This window comes from Clarias gariepinus, chromosome 19 (genome assembly GCF_024256425.1).
Source record: "Clarias gariepinus isolate MV-2021 ecotype Netherlands chromosome 19, CGAR_prim_01v2, whole genome shotgun sequence".
Lineage (NCBI taxonomy): Eukaryota > Metazoa > Chordata > Actinopteri > Siluriformes > Clariidae > Clarias > Clarias gariepinus.
The window spans coordinates 22,634,995-22,660,418 of record NC_071118.1 but is presented as its reverse complement, the minus strand read 5'-3'; the positions used below and the strand labels follow the sequence as shown (position 1 = coordinate 22,660,418).

The window sequence follows — 25,424 nt, the reverse complement described above, 5'->3', positions numbered from 1 at the left end:
TTAATTGATTATGGTTAATTGAACATGCATGGAAAACATTGTTTAAACCCTTTACAATGAAGATCTGTAAAGTTATTTGGATTTTTACAACATTTTTGTTGAATTACACAGTCCTGAACAAGGGACGTTTCTTTTTTTGCTGAGTATATATACATACATACATACACACACACATACACAAAGCACTCTACATTTCCCTTTAATAACCTTCTCCTTTAAATCACGAGTTTAAAAACGGATAATAGAACAGTTTTATTTATTTTTTTAACCATTTTTTTAACAATTTGTAATTGCAAGAAACAGATTAGCAAATTTGTACATTTAGTGTTGGTGAAAAACAGATTTATACACAATGGGTTTGGGACACAGTGGTCAAAAACTATAAATGTAAAAAAAAAAAGTAGCAGACAGAGGACAAAGTTACACATTGTTTTTTTTTTGTCCAAACTGTTAGCATAAGTGTTGTAACAATCAGTTTTGCTTTTAAGAAAATTGTTTTTGAAAAAAAATTAGCCGAGTTTACCTAAATTTATGCACAAGATGAATTAATGCAAATCTTAGTTTAATTAACTTCAAATCAATAATTTGCATGTATTAATATAGATTTATATCTAGAATAAACTTTTAATTTTAAATGTAGGAATTATTATTTTTAAGAATATTTTTTATGACATTAAGCAGGTGGCATTATCCACAGCCATTTACAGAACAGAAGTGCTTTGAGTTTTTATCAAAAACACATTCTTGTGCTAGGCCAGTTGATCACGAACTAAGACCATCATCAATCACATTAAGCAAAAAACAGTCATTTTATATTCTTGGCATTAATGAAGAAATATAAATGATAAATAGTCCAAGCCACAAGACAGAAATAAAACGTATCATGGAAAAAATGGCAACATCTACTGTACAGTGGGTCTCAAAAAATTTGAATAACATGGGAAAGTTTTACATATATAATCTATTCATTACAAGCGAAACATTTAAAGCCTTATTGTTTTACTTTTGATAATTAAAATATTGTGTTTCTCATCTTCCTACTTTATGTGGTTCAGGTCAGGCAAGTTGGCTGGTCACTCAAGCACAGTAATATCCTGGTCAGCAAACCAGTTAGTGGTAGTTTTGGCACTGTTTGCCATTTACTTTCATCTGAAAGGGGACTTTGGACCACCGAACAGTGGTCCAGTTCTTTTTCTCCTTAGCCCATGTACTGTAACAAGCTTCTAACTGTCTCTCCACAAGCTTCTAGAACAAGCTTTTAACTGTCCACTGTTTAGAAGTGGATTGATGCTAAGAATGCATGTGGGCTCTTGACGCACTGACCCCAGCTTCTACACTATAACCTTCTGTGGCTTACCCTCTTATGAACTATTATCATGTTTTGAGATACTGGATATTTAAGTTTTACAGGAAAAGCTGTAGCCATTGAAAGTAAAAACGGCTTAAAATATTTCACTTTATAAACAATGAATATATGAGAATATCACTTTTTAAATTCAATTACAAAAAATACTCTTTCCACAATATTAAACTTTTTTTTTAATGCACTGTAAATGGGATAATGTGCAGAGCCATAAGACGTAAACAAATGCCTTAGCTGAAGGAACATTTATTTATAATATAAGTAACTTTTTTCTGATTGAGTAGTGCATCAAAACACATGCAAGTATACAAATATTTAGAATTTTGGTAAATCCAGTAGTACTATTTAGCTCTGTTCGCTTTACATAACCATTTACACTCAATTTTTATTATTAAAACACTAATAAATAAGGGTTGTTTTTTTGAAAACGTCAGAAACTAGTCAGATTTGCTCATTTGTATGGCCTACAGTAGTTGTTTTTTAGGCCAGAATGTATCTAAGATTTTAGCAGAAATGATGATAGTATTTTACTAATATTCAGTTTTTTTATGAACATAAACAAAAATGAATACTTTCCAAAAATAACACTGACATCAGCACCGAGTTTAGCAACAATTATGAACAGGAATGAACACCTAGTTATAGAACAATGACCACTGGATGTTTTTTCCTTAGAAAACAGTAATATTTCATGTTTTCCTTATATAAATGACTGAAGTAGTATAATGTTCACCACTAAGTAAATCAACAGCATTTGTTCAAGTACACTATTAGATTAAAACCATACCAAAAACAACCAATTTTTACCTACAACTGATGAAATGATGACACAGGATGCCACTGTCAGTGTGCTGTTTAAGCTTATGTACAATTCGAGAGAATGTGGAGCAAACAATTTGCTATCAATAATTCCTTGAATACTCATAAATTCCCTTGTATTTATAAACACAATCATTAACATTACTATGAGTAATCAAAAAATTAATGCTAGCAATATACTGGAAACGTGTTAAAATGTTACAGTTTAAAGACATTATGAATACTGTTTTCATAGAAAATGTATGTGACCTGAAGCGACAAATACGTTATAGCACTGCATGCAAATATTTATGAGCTATATCACACAACACATTTCTGCTTATCTTAGTTAGTTGTTATTTAGTACTAAATGTAATATTAAATGTCAGGTGTGAAAAATACTGCAGTTTCTTGCGTTACTGTAGATTTTCAGGATTGGATCAGTGCAAAGCTACTTTCAGTTCACAGCTGCAGATGCCGCATTGACATCAGGAAAAACATCACCTTCCTGCTGTATTAGGAGCTCAGCAAAGGCTGGCGTTCATCAGGAGTGCTCCGCTGTGAAATTACACACAAACAAAAACATCATGACAGTGAGGTGGCAAAATAAGAAAATAGAAAATTGGATTAGCTCTTCTACATAAAATGCCATAAAGGTAATGTATTACCGATGAGTTAAATATGTTAACAAAACAACTTTTCAGTGCACAGAAAGTAAATCTACAATGAAAATCTCTTTTTTCTTTTTTTTACATATTTTAGTTAGGAAGCTGGGGTCGGAGCGCAGGGTCGGCCAGGATACAGCACCCCTGGAGCAGACAGGATTAAGAGCCATGCTGAATGGCTAAACAGTGAAAGGTTGAAGGTTGCCAGTGGTGGGGCTTGAACCCTTAACCTTCCATTCAGGAACCCAGAGCCTTCACAGTTTAAACAACCACTTCCCACTCCCCAGCTGATCATTTGTCACTGTAAAATATTATCACTTGCACAGATTAACCCTCTTTAAAGGTTTTTTAAATCTTTATTTTCAAATTTGCAATTTTTCCCCATAACTGAGAAACAGAAGAGGTTACCTGATCAAAACAGTTTTTACTGTTTCTATTTTAAATCGCTTTTCAAATTTTGTTTTTAACACACAGTGCCACAAATGTCTATTTAAGCTGCATTTTAAATCTATGAGGATCTGTACTCTCAAAGTAAAGTTTTTCCAATTATTGGAAATCACATTTTTGGCATTATTCATTTACTTTTTATTTTGGATTTTTTTTTAGGATCGGAGATCACTTACTGTACATGCCTGGTTACATTGAAAACAACCAACAATAGACCTCTGTTTAATAGTGAACCTAAAAGCATTTTCATCTGTATACAATGTGATGAGATGTCACAGGATTGGGACTAAATAGTGCTAAAACAGCTAAAGTGGGTCATCTGACTAACTTCCTTTTCCCTGACCTCACAAATACAGCCAACTAAAAGGTGGCCGTGCTCCAGATATAAAAGCATATTATAGCTAAAATCATGGTGGTTGCATGAACTCACTACATGTTTTAAGACAGATGGTGCTTGCGTGCCATTTTAGAGGACAGATGTGTCTACATTAGAATCAAATAAAGGTCACTTATGAAATTATGTAATTATGTGAACCATCATAACATGCAAATCCAATCTGACCAAACAACTGAAATAAAAAACATGGATTGTAATGTAAAGTTAACCTACTGTAATTGTTGCACATATTGTAATGCACTTAATTACTCACCTCTTTGTAACATATGAGCACGATGAAGACCACACCTAATATGATGCCGATACCAATAATGAAGAAGGGCACATTAATCACGACGTCAGCTTGGGTATCCACGGCTCTGAGCTTTTTGGCTGAATCCTCATCTATTAGGACACTCTAATAAGTTTAAAACAAAAAGATGAGGGTAAGGACATTATTTATTAGATCCTCAGTCATAGTATGAGAATAGTATCAAGTGCTTACAGAAATCAAATGAGACCCTTACACTGAGTGATTACATTTTTACTGGCTCTGCACACTTTTTGCCAACTTGTATGCATTTTAAACACTGATTAGATTTAATTTCCCTCCAAATACATTTTAAATAAATGTGTAAAAAAAAAAAAAATAATAATCAAATTTTACTATATGAAACACTGAATGAATGAATCAATTGGTGTGTAATTAATTCTAAAGCATTGGTGTCAACTTCTTAATTGTCTTTGATACTGTATGGACCAAAAAAATAAATATTTTGCTTTTACTGTACATTTACTAAACAAAGACTATGTACTGTTTGTGAGATGAACGAGTGAGCTGATATGAATAGGTTCACTACTCACTGCCCAACTATGCCTAATACTTCATGGCATGAGTTATGTATTGAAATTTGAAGACAACATTAATTTCGTAGACCGATCACTGATCGAATATCTTGTTCATTTCCAACTTTTGCTCCAAAGTATCATGAGATAATGCTTTCTGATAGGGCAGGTAAAACAGATAAACATAATCATAAATGTGCTATAGAGCTGAAAAACTAGATAAGATATGACAATATGCCATGGTTCAATCAAGGACATTGTGCTTTCACTGTTTCTTACATACAATTTCTTACAAAAAATAAGTTATGCCATAAGGTCATTAGGATATTGTAATGAAATAAAAAATACAAAACTTTACAGAAGGTCATAGCAGCCTCAATCAAATATTCATCAAATGCTACAATGAGGTTTATAACACAAAATTAGAACTTTTGAATTTGAGCAACTTTGTATTATGTTGCTGTCATAATTTTAGTTACATCTGTAACAAATTTACTTAAATATTCAATTTTAATTAAGCATTTAGTTTATTCACGCCTTTGTACTGTGCCCATAAATGCACAATAGAGTCCCAAAGAGTGTATTTAAACACCAGCTACTGTAGGTTTGGAAGAAATCTCACACATCCATTATTCCCATGATAGAACTATGATTGCCAGCGGCATTACGAACATATATCTACTGTATACAGTAATTTAAAACAATCTACAATTATACTTGCCCTTTTTTTTTTAAGAAAAATCAACTGAAATAATGTTAGACAGATAAGAAATACAGCCTGGACATTGTTAATGCCATATTAACTTGATGATTTTAACTGTTAAGCATGATAGAGGGAAATATAATGGTTGGTAAGTGCTTTGGTGCAAATAGGAAATTTGTACAGGGCAATATATATCCTAAACAAGGAATGATATAATTCCACTTGCAACACCATAGCATACCTGATGCTTGATTAGGGCTAATTTCATCTGACAGCAGGACAACCAAAGCACTGTCCAAAATTAGGCAACCTATTTAGGGAAGAATAGTCAGCTGAAATTTTGTTGAAATGGACTGGCCTGCACAATCCCCTCAACCCTATTGAGCTCTTTTGGCAGCTTGACCAGATGGTACGAAAACATGTGGCCATCGAGCTAATCTAACTCTAGGAGCTGACTCGAGAAGAAAGAGGTAAAAATTATCTAGATTACCTTAACAAAACTAGTGTTAAAGTTCTACAAGGCCATATTTCCTGCAAATGGGGGGTGTCACATGGTGGTGGGTTAGAGAGCCACATCATGCAATGTAATAATATTAACAAGAGCCTAAGTGGGTCAATTATGGCGTTAATATTCATGCCAAGATCCTGACCACACAGTTTTGACATTCTGAGAGCAGACTAAGCACTCTATGTGTGTGCAGTGTCTCCCTTGCACGCTCAACGTGTTTTCCCTGCTTTTCCTACTGTAAGTTGTCCTTACAGTGTAGAGTATGTTCACACAGTTCTGCCCTTGTGATAACCGCATCATTACAGGGGGCTCTTTGCAATTCTACAATTTTTTTTCATTCATAGTTTGCACTGTATTTCTGTTTTGTTTTTTTAATGTGCTATTATATCTTTTAAGGAATTTTTAGGATTTGTAAGGAGAAACGTCTGTATCCTGACATTTTTCATTCTTGACAAATATTTGCCAAAATAAGCATTTTAGCAGTCCTACAGTAGGTTTTAAATCAATATGTGAAAATATTAATTGTGGCTAGCTTAAGTATATAATTCATATACTATACCAACTATATAACAGTATATAATATAACTAATTTGTGCTATTAGTCCTGTAGGTTCTGAATTTGTTGAATCTGGAATACACACATTTTAACCTTTATACCACTTGGCAGTGAAGGTAAATTGTGACCTTGTGTGCTTCAAATGGCTGGAAGAACCCACCCTATTATCTTGAAAATACCTTGGACACATCAGAGGGGGAAGTGATGCTGGGAAGTCTGGCTTTGCTGTATCAAACTAAAACAGCTGCCTCTATGTCTGATGGTGCAAGACAATTACCAGAGCATGAGGTAAAGAACATGTGTCCATGAGCTTTCTACATGCAGTAAATACACCACATCCTATTAAAAACTTCCTTTTCAAAGAACTCAAGAAGTGGAAGCAGTTAGATTAAAATTTCCACTAGAGCACAAGAACTAAATTTAGCAGTGATTGAAATTAATACATTATACTCTACTGATATGAATTAATAAAAATACATCACTTAAATGTGAAAAAATATGCTATTGTAGTCAATTGAAAATTTGAATAAGTTAGGAAACCAAATAAAATCTAACACAAGCTCCTATTGCATATAAAAACGTAAGTGGTCTTCAAGTGACTTTTGACAATTAGAGGTACAGTCTACAACATTTTTCAAATGGTGAAATTCTTCATCATACAGTACTTATAGTAAGGCTTTGCAAACGAAGGGGTGAGGTATGGTGCTCTGCTGAAGCACACTTTGAGAACCATTCCAACTGAGGTTTGTGCAATGCCACCCCTGCATTCAGTTGTGAAAGGGTATAACCAAATAAATTTGGTAAGAAGAACTATTTTATCCATCATATTTGGCATTGACCCAAGAAAATAGATACAATTTATAAACCTGTTCCAACTAAAGCCAGTACATTCAATGGGTTATATTGTGCCTTATTATTATTTTTGTGGTGACATTGTTGACAAGGAAAATGTCAACAATGCATACATTTTTTATTAACTATAACAATCATACTTGTCTTTGTTCAGAAGGCATTTTGTTTTTTCCTCTATTCATAAACTGTTGCACTACCTTATGAATTATTTACACAAAAGCCTTTGTACACTTCAAGTAAACAGGGTTCACTGCTGTCTTTACATCAGATACTGTAAGTGACACATAATGTGACACATTCTAAAAGTGAAACATAATTAAAATCGATACAATTCTCCCTGTTTCAGGTAATATGAACACATATTTGCATTTCTATTTATGATGCATCGTTATGACTTACTTAAGACATTAAATTTGGCATAGCAATCTTTGACAAGTGATAAAATATAAACCATTCTAGGTCGGGGTAGCTGACAACCCTAATTCACAGGCCAACGAGTGTGGGAAAGAAAACAATATGTAACAAGATAAAGGCATACAACTGAATAAACAGTGTGGATCTGTAAATAAGCACAAACATGGCTGTTTAGACTGTGGCATGATTAGGTACAAAGCTATTGCATTTACTGGATATCAACAGCATTTACACACAGTATAGTTACATCAAATCTCACTATGGTTTAAATAATAATCCTGAGCAAATAGAAGTGTAATAATGCATCAAAAGTAAAATTAAACAATAAATAAATCCCCATAACTTTTTGTGCAAATATGCTTCATCTGTGTATTTCTGGCCATTTAAATACAAGTAAATATTTTCTGTTTTAAAGTGACTATTGTGTTATAATGATTTATAAACAGTTTTATTAATAGTTATCAGACAGTTTGTTTCTCGCACAGGAATAAAAAAAACATAATTAATGGAACTACACTTCTAGTATAAATAAATTTAGTAAAATACATTTTTCACTACATTACATTTTTCGAAGTCGGTTGCAAAGATTTAACCATGTAAAGAGACCTGAGAAACAATAAGTATTGCATTTCATCCCAAAAGTATTCAGTGGTAGTGAGATCAGGGTCCTTGACAACCAATGACTTCATAATGTTCACTTCATGAACAGGGGCACAGTCATGCTGGAACATGTTTGAGCCCTTTATTTCCACTAACAGGAAATTGTAATACATCATACAAAAGACGTCCTTTACAGTTGTCTGCTTCCAACACGTGGCAACAGTTTGGAAAAAACAAAAGTATGGCTGTACATGGTCAACTGTGCACACTTATGGCTATATAGTCGATACCAACACCTATACTTTAGAATAAAAGTTTTTACTAAAAGGATGTACCTGCTAAAATAAAAAGTTATGTCAATAATAAATAGCTAACCAACTGCATGACATAAGACCATTATGAAACGTTTATATACACAGTATAAAAGTCTATTATAAAAGATCTGGATATTTTACCTCATTTATGTACATCACTGGATAGACCAATGTTTTTACATCACCAGTTTGGCTGTAAGAAGTAAAAAAAAAAAAAAACATACAATCAAGAACAAATAATAATGTTTTATTTCATGCATATGAATTGTGTAACAAGCAACAAAATAGATTTTTGTTATTATACATGGGCAGGTAAAACTATGGACATACCACTGTAAACAAGACATCAGTGTCTGAGAAAAGAGCATTTGAGCCAGCTGTAACAAAAACCTAATATAAACTGTGGAAAACCTTTTTTTTAAGCGACCTATTACATTTACGACATTTGGCAGACATTTAGCAACTTTTGTGCTTTTAAGTTTCCGTCAATAAATATATACTGACACTGGTTTACTAGGTTAGCAACTCGCAATGGCATTAATCAATAATTTTTTGAAACTCAGTTTTTAATATTTTGTACGTCATCCTCGATCCCTGAGAGATGGTGGGACCAGTCAAGTAGTGCTGATGTATCAGAGGGAAACTTGGTGCATGATAGGGTGTGACAAATGCTTTAAGGTAAGTGGGTGCTGGGTCGATTTCTGGCTGAATTCTTCTGGCTGAATGTTTACGTGAACGACTGTAGTAGGCTGCAAACCTTGGCTGGTATCGCCAAGAATGACCACCTTTCAAATGTTTTACTGCGGCTAAATGTCTCACCACTGCACTGTGCTCAAAGTCAGAATACTTCGAGCACAGGAACTGCAAAATGATCAAAACTACCAGTTTGACCTGAACGCCCCTTTGTAGTAAATCATTTGTAAATCATAAGTGTCAATTTACTCGGAATTCCTGAAACGAAACTAAGTTAGCTTCTTTTAAATTATAAAGGTCTAAATAGGTAGGATAGGTTGATGGTGTATTTGCACAACAAAACATACATTTTAGGATAAAGCACTGAGGTTAGAATACTAACATGAGAAAGCTTAATGTAGCATTGTAGGTTCTGTAGTTAAACGCTTGCAGTTAACGTTCTAAAAATATTTATACTGTATGCCGGGTCTAGCGTATGACTCAATGTTAATTACAAGTAATGGGACATTTGTAATCCGTGTTTGATGTTCACTGCTTTGTATTTGGCAACACACTGAGCCAATACTCCTTTGAGAGTTCTCTTTCCATGAATAGACACCTGAAGCCAGTATTTTAAAAACTTCTGAAGTGAAATCAAAAAGATCTCTTACATCTGGTATGTGCGTGTTGTGGGCTATAAGTTACAACAATGTAGTACAGGATACGGACGTCCCACTTCCTTCGCACTGTTCACATTTCCCCTCATTTGTTCTTTTAGACAGATGTTTACGTTAGAACACGCCTATACTCTTGTTCTCAGTCTCTCTCCCCCAAAACAATCACCCACCCATCCCCGATCTGCAGCATTCCAAAACAATTGCACAGTCGCCTTTTAAAATTTAAATATACTATTTAATACATTTACATTTAAGCGTTTGGCAGATGCTCTTATCCAGAGCGACTTAAAAAAAAAGTTTCCATTATTGGATAGATCCTTATACTGGTTACTATGTTACCATCAGTCAAACACCGTTGGGAAGGTTTTGCTCTTTTTTTTTTGGTCTTTAGTCAATACTTTCATGACTTAAAAATGGACATCATTGTGCTGGATTTGACAAAATTATCCAATTGAGAAACAATGCATTTGTTGTTTTTCAGCAATTGATATTTTATGTATATTAAATAATAAGACAGTTCTTCTTTTATTTATTTCTTAACATTATATTTTAAGATATTTAGAAAAGACATACAGATGGAAATCTCTAATCAGCATTATAACCATTATACACTTGAACACGCCTGTAAAAATATCCTATTTTAACGCATGTTTGAAGCTAAGGTTATTAGTGTTAATAGCTAATAATGTAAAAAAAAAATAATCTTGTTAGAAAGACTTTTGTTGCCTGCCTACTGAATGGGCTACTTTTAAAAATTAAATAGCTATTGCGCATTTACGATTCCTAATAAAGGTTCTGTAAAGGTTTAGTTAAATTCCCACTAATAGTTTAGGAAGAGTTGTGGATAGAATTAAAGGGTGATTGTGACAGATTACAAGGATCTGATTATTGTACTGATTCATATGTGTCACCTGTGTTTCACATGCAGGCAACACAATAAAATAGCTAGGGCACAATTACGATATTGAATGATGACAATACAAGCCAGTTCTCCACAACAGTACTAAAACTTTGACTGTTATGGTTTAAAGTACAGTATTAGATTTACAAGAATAACATGAATTAAAAAAACAAAATAACTAGTGTACATCTATGCCTCCTAATGCAGTTTCTGTAAAGGTTTGGCCAAATTCCCATGAATAGTTTAGGAGGAGTTGTCGATAGAATAAATTATAACTTTAGCAAATTCATATATTTCAAATGCAAGCTGGTTTTAAAAATGATTAATTAATTAAGTAATGCTATATTTAGTAAAGATTTTTATTGACGGTGACAAAACCTCTTTTACACAAATGTACCAGTGTTTTTTAATTCCTCAATTGCTAATAATTAACAAATAAGTTTTCTGTTTTTGGCTAAACAGATATAATTCGTTTGCACGACTGATGGTTACCATTTTGGTGTGCTGTAAATCATTATAGCTGGCTGTTTAAAGTCGTCCTGCGTTTCAGACTCTGATTTATCACTAGGATGTTGTTCAGCAGGTGCTCTGATATCATGCATGCTCATAGCACATTTCTGGCATGTCTGAATCCAGCGTGGAAAAAGACCTTTGGCTTGTTAGACACCCAAATAAAACACAGTGGCAATGCCATGAGGAAAGTCTTGTTGGTTGGAAGCTGACTGATCTGAATTGTGACATAGTCCAAAGCTGGGTTTGATTGGAGAATTTAAAAACATGTCATGTCACACTTTTTGGCGTTTTGGCACATAGTACACATGCATATAGTCATAAAAACCCCTACGAATACCTGAAGGCTGAAATCTTCTCGATGAAGACGTTCACCTGAAGACGTTTTGCTGCTTGCACAACAAGTCCAGTGAGCTTTATGAGAAAAAAAAAAATCCATTTAAAACAAAATTTCAAATAAACATTTTATTATGCTTTTATTAAAATACTTTTTTGATGTGAATGTCCTCCATACAAGTTGCTGTGTATAAGTTATTATACTTATTTTAAGTAGCAGAAACAAACCAAGTGAATTATTTATTATATAAATGATAAATATATTAGTATACAAGCACAGTAATGTTGTGCAATTATAAATTTAACTTGAATGAATGACATCATACTTTTTCATTGTTTATACTGTAATTACATATTGCAAAACCTGTCAGCTACTGTTACTATGACGTTGTAATAGCTATAAGTAGTCACTCCCTTATCAAGTGCACTTTTTTCTCCTTGTCTTGAAGTTACTAAATCAAGAACAATGCATTTCCCATGGAAGAGAGAAAAGAGTAGGAGACATCTTGTATCTTCAAGTTATGCTTTATAGTTACACCCTAGTTTGCCCTTGGTACAAAGTGCTGACAGCACAGACTATAAACATTCATAAATGTTTAATAAAATATCTTTTTATAAATATTATGGTGTGAAAGTATGCAGAAACCTAGGTCCATACATTTATTACGTCAATAATCTTTCTTATTAAATATGCTTTTTTTTTTTTTTTTTTTTTAGAAATGTGTTATTGGTAGGTTAGGATAACATGGAGCATCCAACATACAAGTCATTATGATTTAGCTGTTACCAAAGAAATTATAAGAAGCTCATTAATATTAACCTGTAATTTTCCGTGCAGCCAGGACTACTTACTATTTGAATGACACCAAATGTTCATAAGCCATTCTTCTATAACGCATACTGTGCTTCTAGAACACTGTTAATATTTAACTATTAAGCATATCTAAATACGGTCTGGTTATTAGGGCAGGTGAAAGCTTAATCTTATCACCTTGCGCTCTGTCCTAACTTAAAAACAACCTGTCAAGGGTTATTTTGACCATGTCAGTGCTTTCCATAAATCCAGAAAGTAAATAACCAAATATACACATTACCCATAACATTAAAATTGTCTGCCTAGCATTGTGTAGATCTCCTTGTGCTGCAGTGTGTCCTACAGATACCTGTTCAAATTGAGATCGGTGGAATGTCAACAGCATGAACTTTCTGTCATGTTCTTTAAACCATTTCTGAGAAAGTGTTGGAGTGTGGCAGGGTGCATTATGCTACTGAAAGAAACCACTGCCTTCCCAAAGGTGTACTTAGTCTGTAGGTCAGTTATAATTTCCATATAAATGCCAATGATTTTAACAGCAGAACATATCCAAAGCATGTCCAGTAAAGAAAGGTTAGCATGGGCACTCCGACCGGTCAGTGACTGTGTAGCCTCATGTGAAACAAGTTATGAGGCTTGCCACAGAAACTCTTCTGTGGAATTAGACATGGCAGGCTTCACTTACTATGCTCATCAGTGAGGCTTGGACGGCAATGACCCTCACCCTGTTCACTGATCGTCCCTCCTCGGACCACTTTTGGTACGTACTAACTGCCGCATGCCAGAAACACCACACAAGACCTGCAGTTTTGGAGATGCTTCGTGCCACTCACACTAACCAATACTTGTTAAAGTCACCCAGATCCTTAAGCTTGCCCATTTTTCCTGCTTCCAAAACATCAACTTTAACACTTGACTGTTTACTGTAACAACAATGTTATTCACTTCATCTGTCAGCAGTATTATTGTTACAGCTGATCCGTGTATATATTTTATTTAAAGGCCATTTACGGTATATTTCATTGAAAAGAAAAATGCCACCTTCCTTCTTGTACACCGGAATGTAAAACACCATAATGTCATAAACACCCTGAGTGCTAAACAGTCATCAACTTACTAAACTGACCAACATCAAGACACAATAAAGTTATTTGCACACCCGGGTTCCTGAAATATTATAATAAGAACAATGCAATGTATTGCCAAGCTGGAATATGGTGAAGTCACTAAACAGTCTAACACACCAGCAGATCAGATTACAAAAAAGATTAATATGATGAAATTGTATCTCAGGCCAAATTGTATCTCAGGCCACTTTCTGACCGAAAGGCCTAAGTCAGTACGGATCAGGAACTGCACCTCCAGCACCACCACACTGAGCACTGGGGCCCCACAAGGCTGTGTTCTCAGTCCCCTGCTGTTCACACTCCTGACTCACGACTGTGTAGCAACACACAGTTCGAATCACATCATTAAGTTCGCTGATGACACGACCGTGGTGGGTCTCATTAGCAAGAACGACGAGTCAGCGTACAGAGAAGAAGTGCAGAGGCTAACAGACTGGTGTAAAGACAACAACCTGTCTCTGAATGTTGACAAAGGAGATGGTTGTTGACTTTAGAAGGACACGAGGCGACCATTCTCCGCTGAGCATCAACGGCTCCTCTGTGGAGATCGTCGAAAGCACCAAATTCCTGGAGACCTGGAGAAGGACCTCAGCTGGTCCTTCAACACCAGCTCCCTACACAAGAAAGCCCAACAGCGTCTCTTCTTTCTAAGAAGACTGAGGAAGGCCCAGCTTCCACCATCGATCCTGACCACCTTTTATAGAGGAACTATCGAGAGCATCCTGAGTGGCTGCATCACTGTCTGGTTTGGGAATTGTGCCATATCAGACCGCAAGACTCTACAGCGGATAGTGAGAACAGCAGAGAAGATCATCAGGGTCTCTGTCCCCTCTATTGAAGACATCTACACCACACGCTGCATCCGCAAAGCCACCAGCATTGTTGCTGATCGGACACACCCCTCTCACACACACATCACACTCCTGCCATCTGGAAAAAGGTACAGAAGCATTCGGGCACACACATCCAGACTGTGCAACAGCTTTTTTCCACAAGCTATCCGTCTTCTTCTTCAACTACCTCAAAACATTGAGACTGGACCGACTAATCAACACAAGCGCAAACACACTGACCTACACCACCAAACTATCGTACACCCCAACCTGTAAATGCTCTTTTGCACAATATTCATTACTGGACTACTTTTTGCACTAACTTCTTAAATTCTTGTCACTACCTCAACTCATCACCTCAACACCTTATTATTATGTTATGTTGTCGCACTGTCACTTTGTTGCTTTTGTTTGCACATTTGCACATGCACTTTATGTTGTTTGTTGTCTGTAAAAACCCTGTAGATAGTCTTCCTTAGCTAGTAAGTTTTTGTTAATTTATGTTGTAATTTATGTTAGGTCAATCTGTCTTGTCTTTGCTAGCCAGCTAACTAGGCCTTTTAGTTAGCTAGTTTAGTTTTTCTGTTAATTTATGTTGTAAATTTATGTTGCATGTAGCACCTTGGTCGTGGAGGAACGTTGTTTCGTTTTACTGTGTACTAACTGTAAATGGTTGAAGTGACAATAAAGCCTAGTTGAACTTGAACTTGGTCTATATATTGAGTAATAGTTTAGGCTTATGAATACTATGGTGCACCATAAAGCTCAAGTCAATAGTCTCATCTCATTCGGTACTTCTTTTTTAATTTGAAGACACAAAACAAGAAACAAGAATTGCAAAGCCTTTCCTGTTGTGCCTTTTTATTGCATCAGTATTTAAGTGGTAGTTGTATATCGCCCTCTTGTGCCCCAAAAGTGGTGTACATTATACAGTACATTGGCTGTAGAACAGTAAAATGATTTAATAGACGAAGATGGCTCTTATGACCTGATTTTTTTTTTGTGGTAAAATATATAGTCTTAGAGTAGTTGTGATTTACAAAGAAAGACATTGAGGTCATCCCATGATAAATACCAAAGATACCGATAATGTAATACATGCACATACTGGGTGGATGTCGATGGCCGTTTCGTGCTCCTCCTTCCTGGGGCGCATCCCAAATATATCATCGACAAACTTCTGATCAGCCTGATAGAAATGAGGGGAAGACATGATGATTGGAGCACCTGTAGGAAAAAAGAAGGATAAGAGCAAGGGAAAAAATTTGTCAACAAGAGAAAGACAAATGTCGTACATGCAAGACAAAGACGAATGGTAGAGTCTTTAGCCATGCTATTGGGTTAATGATGTGCATTTTCAGCCTGCATCCTGTTGAAATAAATACACTATTTTCGAGTTATTTTTTAAGTTGATTAATTTAGACACCAATATGATTGCAGTTAAAATTCTTTTAAAAATTTCGGTTAATTAAAAAAAAATGCATGTGTATGACTGAATTTTCAGAAACGTGACAACAGCACTTATGTAAACATTTTCATTTCCTTATGTGGCTGTTTTCTGGTCAGTGGGTAGTTGTTGACTCGCACCTTCTTTGCAGACACTGACGTTTAGCAGACCCGAACTGAGACAGTTCCCTCCCACACAGAATCCGGTGTTATCTGGATTGATGGTTGAATTTGCGAAAACTGCACTGGGAGGGACGAAACGATAAGCAGGAATTCCCCTGATGCTCAGCTCTGACTCAAATGTGGCATAAATTGACCTGAAAACCACATATACAAATATGTTAGTCTCGTTACAATGAACTGAAAAACAAACCTGCTCTAATTAATTTTTAAATGTTGTTCATTTACTCAAATTACTCATGTGAGAGAAAAATGTTTGTAAGAAAAAAAAATTATTGTGATCACCATACTCGCTTATCAAATTTTGGCTGTTTTTTTTTTGTTTGTTTGTTTTGTTGAGTGAGTGATTTAAGCATTTTGTTGATTTTGTTGATTTAATCAATTTCCCTTTGGAATTAATAAAGTTCTTTGAATCTTGAATCTTGACGTCTAGGCTGGTGGTGTCACATGGTTTTCTAGATGAAGTAGATTCATTTAACTGGCATTTCCTCAACAGGGAGCATTTCAACATTCCAGTTTTTCAGATTCAGGACTAGTTGGGTAGCTAAGCACGGCATAAAGCGAGTATTAAACAATGTGGAGATTTAAATTCAAATTAAATGTCAAATTGATCTCTTCTGTTGATTAAGCATTCACTTCACTAATTGCTTATCAGCATGTGAATGCAAGTACATGAGAGTACAGAGGCATGAGAGTATGTGTAAAACTGTCACAAATGTACCACAGTACCATAGTTTAACAATCTAATGAACTGTCCTATGTACATGAGAACGCTATTTATTGTGCAATGTTCATAAAAGGAGCAAGGATGTAAAAAAGAAACATGCTAAAATTAATACAAAGACAGATAACTGTAAGAACAGGCACATTTTTATTCATTTAAAATACATTTCTAAAACTCATTCTGGAATGATTGTATGAAATTCCTGATTATAAAAACTGTATGAGTAATACATTTGTCTGAGGATATTAAAACCAGAATTGTTCAAAAATGTGCTTAAGAGTCAGAACATTTCCACATAATGGTGCCTCATCACTAACTAATGAAAACAGATGAGTTGAACTAGACTGAGCAGGGTCAAACACATGAGACTGCTGTTGCAATTCAAGTTAATGCAAGATGTCAAGTTACATTCTCTCTGTCTGTGATTTTGACATGCTGGGGAAAGGGTGCAGCAGTGGGACCAAACCACACCCCTCCACTAACACACTCCCTGAACTCACAGCCAGCATCAATGCTTATATTGTAAGAATTGTGTGGAATAAAGAGGACTGTTAAAAAATCAGTGCACTACTGCGAAAAATCTGTGCCAGACCAGAAAAATCTGTGCACTACTGCGACCCGTCACAATTTCTTCATAAGTTGTATCTAATTATTTTTATTGTTATTATTATTATTATCATTACTGCTAATACAGAATTATTCATTCGAAATAGGCCCTCTATATTCTGTAATAACTTTTGCAATTATAAAGCAATCTAAAAAGTTATTACTACAGAATATCGGGGCCTCTTTTCAGTTAACCACTCTTTACTACATATTTTTTACGTAAAATTTTTTTTTGTGGAATGTTTTGGAAATGCTTTTTTAAAATACCTTCTGGAAATTTTATTGCTATCTCACTTTGTAAAATACCAGTGCAGATAAAAAAGGTGCATTTGTGTGCTATCTGATTCCTGATTTTTAAAGATAAAAATCCACAATTAACAAAATTTAGTAAAAATCTGTGAAATTCCAAGATGTCAAATGGTCAGTTGACAATTCCTGCTTTTATAGAAATGTGCATCACATTGTGTTTTTTTTGACAACTTAACTATTAAAACCATTTTGTTTTGCAATTAAGGGTTTTTATCTAGGCTAACAGTAAACAATTAGACGAACGTTCTCATTCGAAGGATGTGTATCAATATTTATTATCTCGAAATAAAAAAAAATAAATCCTGCAATTGTTGAAAACTCTACACAAATTTCTTACTATGCATGATTCAGGAACTCTGTGTGTGTGTGTGTGTGTGTGTGTGTGTAGGAAATTGCTGTCTCTTGTACCTGGATTTCACATTTAAATGTGTGTACTAGAGACATGAACAAGATTATTCACCTGCAGAGATCTGACGAAAACATGTAGAGCTTCTCTGTCTTGCTGATGATCGGATGAAATGTTCCCCCATTGGTTCCATTGATCATGTTACACTGATTGGTTGTCCACCAATCAAGTGAACTGCAAACAGAGATCCCACAAAAAAAAAAACACATACAGATAAATGAATGCATGCTTAGTAAATTAACTTACAAAGAAGCATTGTACTTCTTTGCACCATAGTTTACCTCTGGCCTCTCCACAGATCTATTCGAGCAAAGTCCTGATAGTCCTGCTTGCCGGTGTAAAACACATACTCGCCATCATCTGTGCCATTCATCTAAAGCGGAATACACAAATAAATCACAACTGCAGTTTTAAAAGTGTGATTTCCTTACCCAGTTAATATCAGACTTTGATTCATTTATTGAAGAATTACATGTCTCATTCAGTAATTTAGTAACTGACATTTTGGACACACTATGGCTGAATATTATCATTTGAAATGTCTGCTGATGATGTCACTAACAAATGCTGAAAACTAGAAAGTTGAATTTTATGGGCTAAGTACAAATTGGTAGTGTAGTGGTAAGCACTGGCCCTCACACTACCAGGGTGTATAAGAGAACACCCTTATAAGAGGGTGTCCCCAGAGAAAGACTCCAGGCCTTGTTCAGTATAGGCGCTACAAAGAAAGAGTGAGTGACTGAGAGAGAGAGTACAGGTGTGATATACCTGGTGATCTATCCCAGGTCCATTATAGTAAATAGAAGCACTTAAAGTGAAATGCCGCTCAACTAATTCTGGTAGAACAAATCTACCGGTTGAATTTTTTGGTATAAATAGTTACCTATAAATTCAGAACTATATAAAACACTACGTGTGTATAAAACAGTATGAACGGTACGTTTTTTTTCTTGGCCCCCACAGAGATTTTCGTACTATTACCCAACTTCCTCTTAGTTATATTTTTCTTTTTGATACCCGTTTCCTCTGTGTGCTATAAGTACAAAATTTCATTAGTTTTTACACATATGCAAGATTTTTACATCAAAGTGATAAATGGTATAATGGATAGTAGTAAAAGGACGAGCTGGCTACATGAGGAAAAAAATTTAGGGAAAAAAATATTTTAGTAAACTAAATATTTGGAAAATTAAGGCACCATTAAGAAAAATTGAGATATCGATTGGTTGAGAATTGATTGCACAAGAAACGGCTGAACATAAAAGCACGAACATTAAAATTCCGAATGACAGTAATCTGTTATCATATGCCTCTTAAAACTGTTAATATCACTCTACATTATTACTGATTTAAAAAAATCTTGCAGGCATGTTTTCTCACGTAATATGGTTTCTAAAAGCTTCATCACTAAATTTTTGTGAAAATCATGTTTAATGTCATAAAATTATCACGCTACCTGGTAAAACAGGCCGAAGTTGGGGTCCACAGAATGGATGATTGAGTGAAGATCTTTCAGTAACGGGTCCTCATAGCCCCAAAGCAGCTCTTTCACTTTCCAAGTCCCAAAAAGCCCCTCACCCTTACTTTTCATAATATCAGAGATTATGCGACTAAATGTGGATTGTTGGAACCTCCCCATCACTGTCTAGAAGGAAATCAAACAGAACAAATACACAGCAGCTGTGATATTGAAATATACATTACTTCACTTTCTTAGGAACATATAACTACTAATTCATATAATCAGCATTGGTGACAGCTACAGGATGAAAGCGTCAGCTAAGAGTCAAAAACAGCAACAGAATGGAAGGAAAATGTAATTAATTAAAGTGACTACTAGAAAGGCTGATTTAAGCATTAAAAACTCCAGGAAGACAGCAAACACAAAAGTCTAAAAAGTTTATATAGAATGGTGTGCAAAATCAAACAAAGATTAAAAAAAAAAAAAAAAAAACATACAGGAACCAGGAGTTCTGTAGAGGAAACACCTTCATGAAAAAGGATGCCGGTGGATGACTCACTGACTTGGACATGATAAATAAGTAGTTTTTACTAATTATGTTTGTTTTGCATCTATTTATCGCTAGCTCACATATCTAATTATGTGTCCACCACAAGAGAGAGCGCTTGCAGATGAGCAGTATTTTTTCGACAGCCTTATTGTATGTGTGAGAGAGAGAGCACAGGAAGGAAGTAATCAGTGTGCTGTACCAAAAATAAATCAATGTACGGGAAATGCTGGATTTAACAAATATACAGCAGCTGTAAGATTAAAATATACATGACTTTAAAAAAGTAATTCACTGTTGGAATAAAACTTATTTTGACAAAGAAATGGGTATACATTTATTATTAATAATAATTAATAGATTATTGATTATTAATATCAGTCAACAATCATTTGTGAAATTTGCATTTAAAAGTTTAATAATCCTGTACAATTTCAAATATGGGGAACAAATAAATGATATGCAATGATAACTTTTGAACTAAATTTAAACCATACACTTTACCCTAATTAGACAATGATCTTATAGTTTAAACTCTGCTGAAAATGCATTTAAACCATTTTTTTTTCCAAGAGTGCTTTAAATTAAATTTGAGGTGTATATAAGAATATCACCAATAGGTCTTGTTCCTTATAATTTTTCCTGCTCTTTACACTGACTATGACGTTTGTCACCTGAAACACAATTACAAGTATAAGCAATCAGAGGCAACTTCCACAGCCCTTGTCCTGTGCAAAAATGCATTCTAAAGTTGAGCTAAGACTCGTATGAAGCTTCTGTAGTCCCGCTGAGTTAAATTGAGTTGATATATTTTCAGATTGTGGTGTATATAGTATAGATTTAACTATTTTCTTTCCCCGGAACTAACTTAGGGTAGCCATCCGCCTAGTTCCAGCGAATAGTACATACCAAGACATATAACAAAGCTTCTTAAAGTCCGCACTTTTGATTGATCACATATCATATTTTTTGCATGCTCAATTGTGCTATCTTAAATAGAGAGGCACGACAAGCACGCTTACAGTAGCAAGCCACAACATCACAAAGTTCATGCGTCCATGGCGCAGCGAGAAAAAACATCCTAACCTTTCAGAATACTGCAAGTGCACTGCAGATCACGTGCTCATGGTTATTTATCTTATCTTATTTGAATCTTGCAGACCCTTGAATGAAACTGGGATGCGTGTGGTGACTGGGGACGGTTTCACTTTTCCACAAAGATGGTCCTGGCCTCGGCTAATGCTGACAGCTTTTCGCTGAAAAGTCATGACTCCAGTTGCTCGATAGTTCAGGCCTAAGCCTCCAATAACAAACTGGAATCCACATCAACTTAAACATCTGTTATACTGAACTTGCAGTCTCACACAGAATGATGCAGATCAATCCCTGCTAACCGATTTCACCCAAATGAGGATACTTTCCCTATTGAGTCTGGTTCTTCTCAAGGTTTCTTCCTACTGCCATCTCAGGCAGTTTTTCCTTGTCATTGTCGCCATCGTCCTTGGCTTGCTCATCAGGGACAATCTTCTCATTCTGATTCATACACATTCAAACTTTTCCTTCGATTGTGTAAAGCTGCTTTGTGACAATGTCAATTGTTAAAAGTGCTATAAAAACAAAATTGAATTAAACTGAATTTAATGTACAGTGCTTGTAAGTTATAAGCAAGCTTAATAAAATTCATTTGATCTGATATGATACCACTCAAATTAGGATGGGTTTCCTGTTGAAGCTGGTTCTTCTGAAGGTTTTTTACTTTTTCCTTTCCAAAGTCACATTTGAGGAACAATCTGATAATTATAATTATCTCAGACTTTTCCATAATTTTTTGGATTCTGTAAAGCTGCTTTGCAACAATGACCATTTTTTAAAGCCCTATATAAATAAACTGAGCTGAATTTGCAGATCAGTAATCGTTCTGGGCCTTTACTATTGAATAAAAATCAGACCTATAGTAAAATAGATACTTGAAACCTTGATTCTGATTTAATAGAGAATTGAAAAAAGAACTATCCCTTTAACTCATTTCCCTTTAACATCATGTGACAATGTACCATCACATGATGACTAAGCATGAAGTACAGTATGCGACATTTAGGACACAATCAGTGTCTCACCATTGCTGGGATGTTGACAGTTCTGATTATGTCATCTTCAGATCCTCGTGACATGTTGGGCTCAAAAATATATGTCTTAGGGTTAACCGCAGCTACTTTGGTGCCATTGTCCATGAAGTTCACTCCTTCCATAGGTCGATACTCTCTTGGGGAAATAGAAAAAAGGAAAAAAGAGGAAGTCAAAAGCACAGCGTAACCTCAAAGTCAGCTTAAACAAGATGTTATGAGATTTGGTGTGGATGACTTGGCATAAATAAAAATAACTACTTGATAAGAATTCTGTTCTATGTGGTATAAAAAACATATGGTACATCCATAAACATAAAAATGAAACCAAAAAGATTTTAAAAACATATTTCTACCACAGGAACAGAAACACTACAGGACCTTGTTGGAAAAAATGTTGATCACACACTTTGAGATCCAGCCAGTATCTAAGGATAACTTTGAAGTTCAAAGAACTTCATCCTTGTTGATGCTGTAAAGTTCTAAAAACTATGATACTGTGTTAAGTAATTGTTTTAGTGTTGCACATCAATTTCATAGTCAAGACAATAAAGTAGTACTGCTGCATGTCAAACAATAATGAAAGTCTCTTTCATTGTGTCATTTACTACACTGTTGTAAACGTGTAGAAGCACACCCAGTCAAGTGCTTTTTATCATTTTATTTCCTATGAGTGTAAAAGACACGTGGCTGCTCATTACCTGTACGTGTATGGGCCAATCTCAATTACTACAGGTCTGTCTCCTGACAGCACTTCCTTGGGATTTGTCAGATTAAAGAAGTAAAACTGCATGTAGACAGGAGGAGGTGGATTTTGCCACACCATAAACGCCTCTGTACCATTTTCCAGCACCACTTCCTGTAAGGCAAAGGTTAGCAAATATTTATTCACATAATATATGATGAGCAATACAATGATTTGTCAGCAGAGATAGTCTGGAGGGTCAGCAAACAGAAGGACTTAAAATATAATACTAATTTAAAAAATATACATATACATAAAATATAGAAGAATAATATGATTATGACTAAAGCCTGAAGAAATAGGGTTCAATAGTTAAACTTTAAAATAAATTTTATTAACAAAAAACATGCTTTATCTGCCTTACAAAATAATTATGGCGGTAAGTCACTAATCACTACTTAATTAATGAGGTACAGTATTGAACCAATTTTAAAAATGTGCTCACGGACTATGTTTGTATTGCATAACAATGCTCTGTATGTTACCTATTTATTAACCTGGGCACCACAAGAGGGCGAACTTGCAGCTCAGGTAATGGACATTGTATTTTTACGCAGCCAATTTTAAACAAGAACAAAGAGTGAGCAGTATTTTTCAACAGCTAAGCAGTGTTACAGATTTCCAATTCAAAAGCTACTTTGTTCATTCATTTATTTTATTGTTAAAAAAAAAAAAGAACAGATTTTCTAGAAAACACAAAGCAAATCCAAATTTGCCTGGTCAGGCTGTGAAAAGTTAAGTAGCACTATTGCTAGATTGGGTGTTTTTTTCTGAAACTGGACGAATGTTTTATCACCTTATGTTACAAAACTGTGCTTTGCGTTGCTAATAAATATAATGCTCAATTAAATAAAAGAAGGTATGTGTAAGTATGAGTTTAAGCACTAAATATTTGGAGTGTTTTTTCCCTCCTTAATGGCCAGGTTACAGAGTGCGCTGGCAAACCTGGAGGACAGAAGGAGGTGAGGGAAGAAGCATGCCAGTGTTTGAATGAGTGAAAATATAATTTGTGCTCGTACAAAAGCAGACTTTCCTCAATAATGAATCCCAAACAGAATGTCATACAGCTTATGTCAAAACTATATTTCGCAGTATAATTGTTAAAATTGAAAAATTAATGTTCAAGTTAATTGGGCTTAATTGATTTGTGTCATGTGTCCTGTTTTGTTGAAATTGTGCTGCTAGAAGAAAATGTGCTTTGTTACCATTATTGATAAATAGATTACTAATTGTTCCCATGTTCAACTTTCAGTTTGGAATAATGTGCAACTCTATAAAATAATACTAACTAACTTGCCCAGTGATTTATTAAATTAATATGAATAAAACTAAATGCTGTGATGACTAAAAAATTTCTTTGGCAGGCCAGTAAAGATTTCAAATGTTGTAAACATTAGAAACCTGTGTAAAGAAATTTAATCAGAACAGAGTTTCATTACTTTAAACTTTTGCTTTAAATGTTTCCAAATGTTTGCAGTTAAGATTATTATAGCTTTGTAGATTATAAACACACTGCCTGCATTTACAGGTTCATTTGATGAATTGCTTTAACTGAAGATGAAATTCATCTTTGCTATAAAATCTTAGCCCGATCCGGCAATCTGCTCATTAACTGTCTGTCTCCTGTTGTTAAAACACACACTGACCAGACGTGTCTGATCATACAATTTCACTGAAATTTGCAGAACACACAGACATACTAAATCCTGCATTCAGACAGCTTTTCCATAGTAATTCAGTCTGATTACACAAGCTACACTTAGCTGCATCCACCCATCTAGGAACCTCTGCAGTTTTGAAAAATTACCATTTTATTTATGCCAATTTTGGTAGGACCTTCGGTCAATATTTACACTCTACAGGAAATTTGGGAACACCAATTAGCCTAATGTGCATGTCTTTGGACTGTGCGAAGAAACCCAACAAGCAAACTCCATGCCAGAGACCAGAGGCGGAATTCTAACCCTCAGCTCTGGAGATGCGAGGCCACAGTGATAATCACTAAGCCCCCGTGCTGCCACTGAGCTTCATTTTGGTTGATATTTTTGGGTAAAAATCTAATCACGTAAACATCACATCGTGTATCAGAAGGGATCAAGAACAAAAAAAAACACTACAGTTACTTCCTCCAAGCCCTATAGAAACTATGTTTATGTGGTTGTTTATGTAAAATGCATTTAATCATGGCTTTATTTATCACACTAATCGATCAGTGAGATATCAGACTAAACACCACTAGCATAGCACTAATCTAGCAACACGTAGAGCAAGTTTGCTCAGATTGACTCACCCGCTTTATCTTGTTGTACAAGAGGTTTTGGAAAACATGAGCCACAACCATTGCAATTCCCGTTATTAATAAAAGAATACAAAGAACAGCGAGGCTGTACGCACAAAAAGACTTCATCATTATTGTAAATTGTTTTAATAAGGTATCTTAGGCCGACACCTCTCTCTCTGTCTCACTCTCCGTTGTTATTGTTTGGGTTCGGCAAGCGCTTGTCACGGCTTAATCTTTACTACGCATGCGCAACCTTTTAGACGCACGTGAGTCGAAGCACTCA

The 25,424-nt window shown here is 35.0% G+C and overlaps 1 protein-coding gene across 1 annotated transcript; it reads right to left on the bottom strand.

Moving 5' to 3' along the window:
- Nucleotides 1–233: 233 nt before the first annotated feature.
- scarb2c (scavenger receptor class B, member 2c) lies at nt 234–25,358 on the bottom strand. The gene is made up of 12 exons (XM_053478406.1): nt 25,151–25,358; nt 22,817–22,974; nt 22,110–22,254; nt 19,440–19,628; nt 18,265–18,356; nt 18,038–18,157; nt 15,900–16,075; nt 15,421–15,539; nt 11,543–11,616; nt 8,584–8,635; nt 3,924–4,067; nt 234–2,719 (listed from the first exon to the last, which is right to left on the bottom strand). Exons 1-12 carry the CDS (start codon nt 25,268–25,270, stop codon nt 2,678–2,680), a joined length of 1,431 nt encoding a protein of 476 aa, XP_053334381.1. The 5' UTR covers nt 25,271–25,358; the 3' UTR covers nt 234–2,677.
- Between the last annotated feature and the right edge of the window lie 66 nt (nt 25,359–25,424).

Bases quoted from the DNA above. Each gene is read 5' to 3' on its own strand.
- scarb2c (XM_053478406.1), bottom strand. From the start codon at position 25,270: ATGATGAAGTCTTTTTGTGCGTACAGCCTCGCTGTTCTTTGTATTCTT. The intron at 19,629-22,109 runs GTGAGACACTGA...ATTTCCTTCTAG, and splicing joins CTGTCAACATCCCAGCAATG to ACAGTGATGGGGAGGTTCCA. The intron at 15,540-15,899 runs GTGCGAGTCAAC...TTTTTCCTACAG, and splicing joins CGTCAGTGTCTGCAAAGAAG to GTGCTCCAATCATCATGTCT.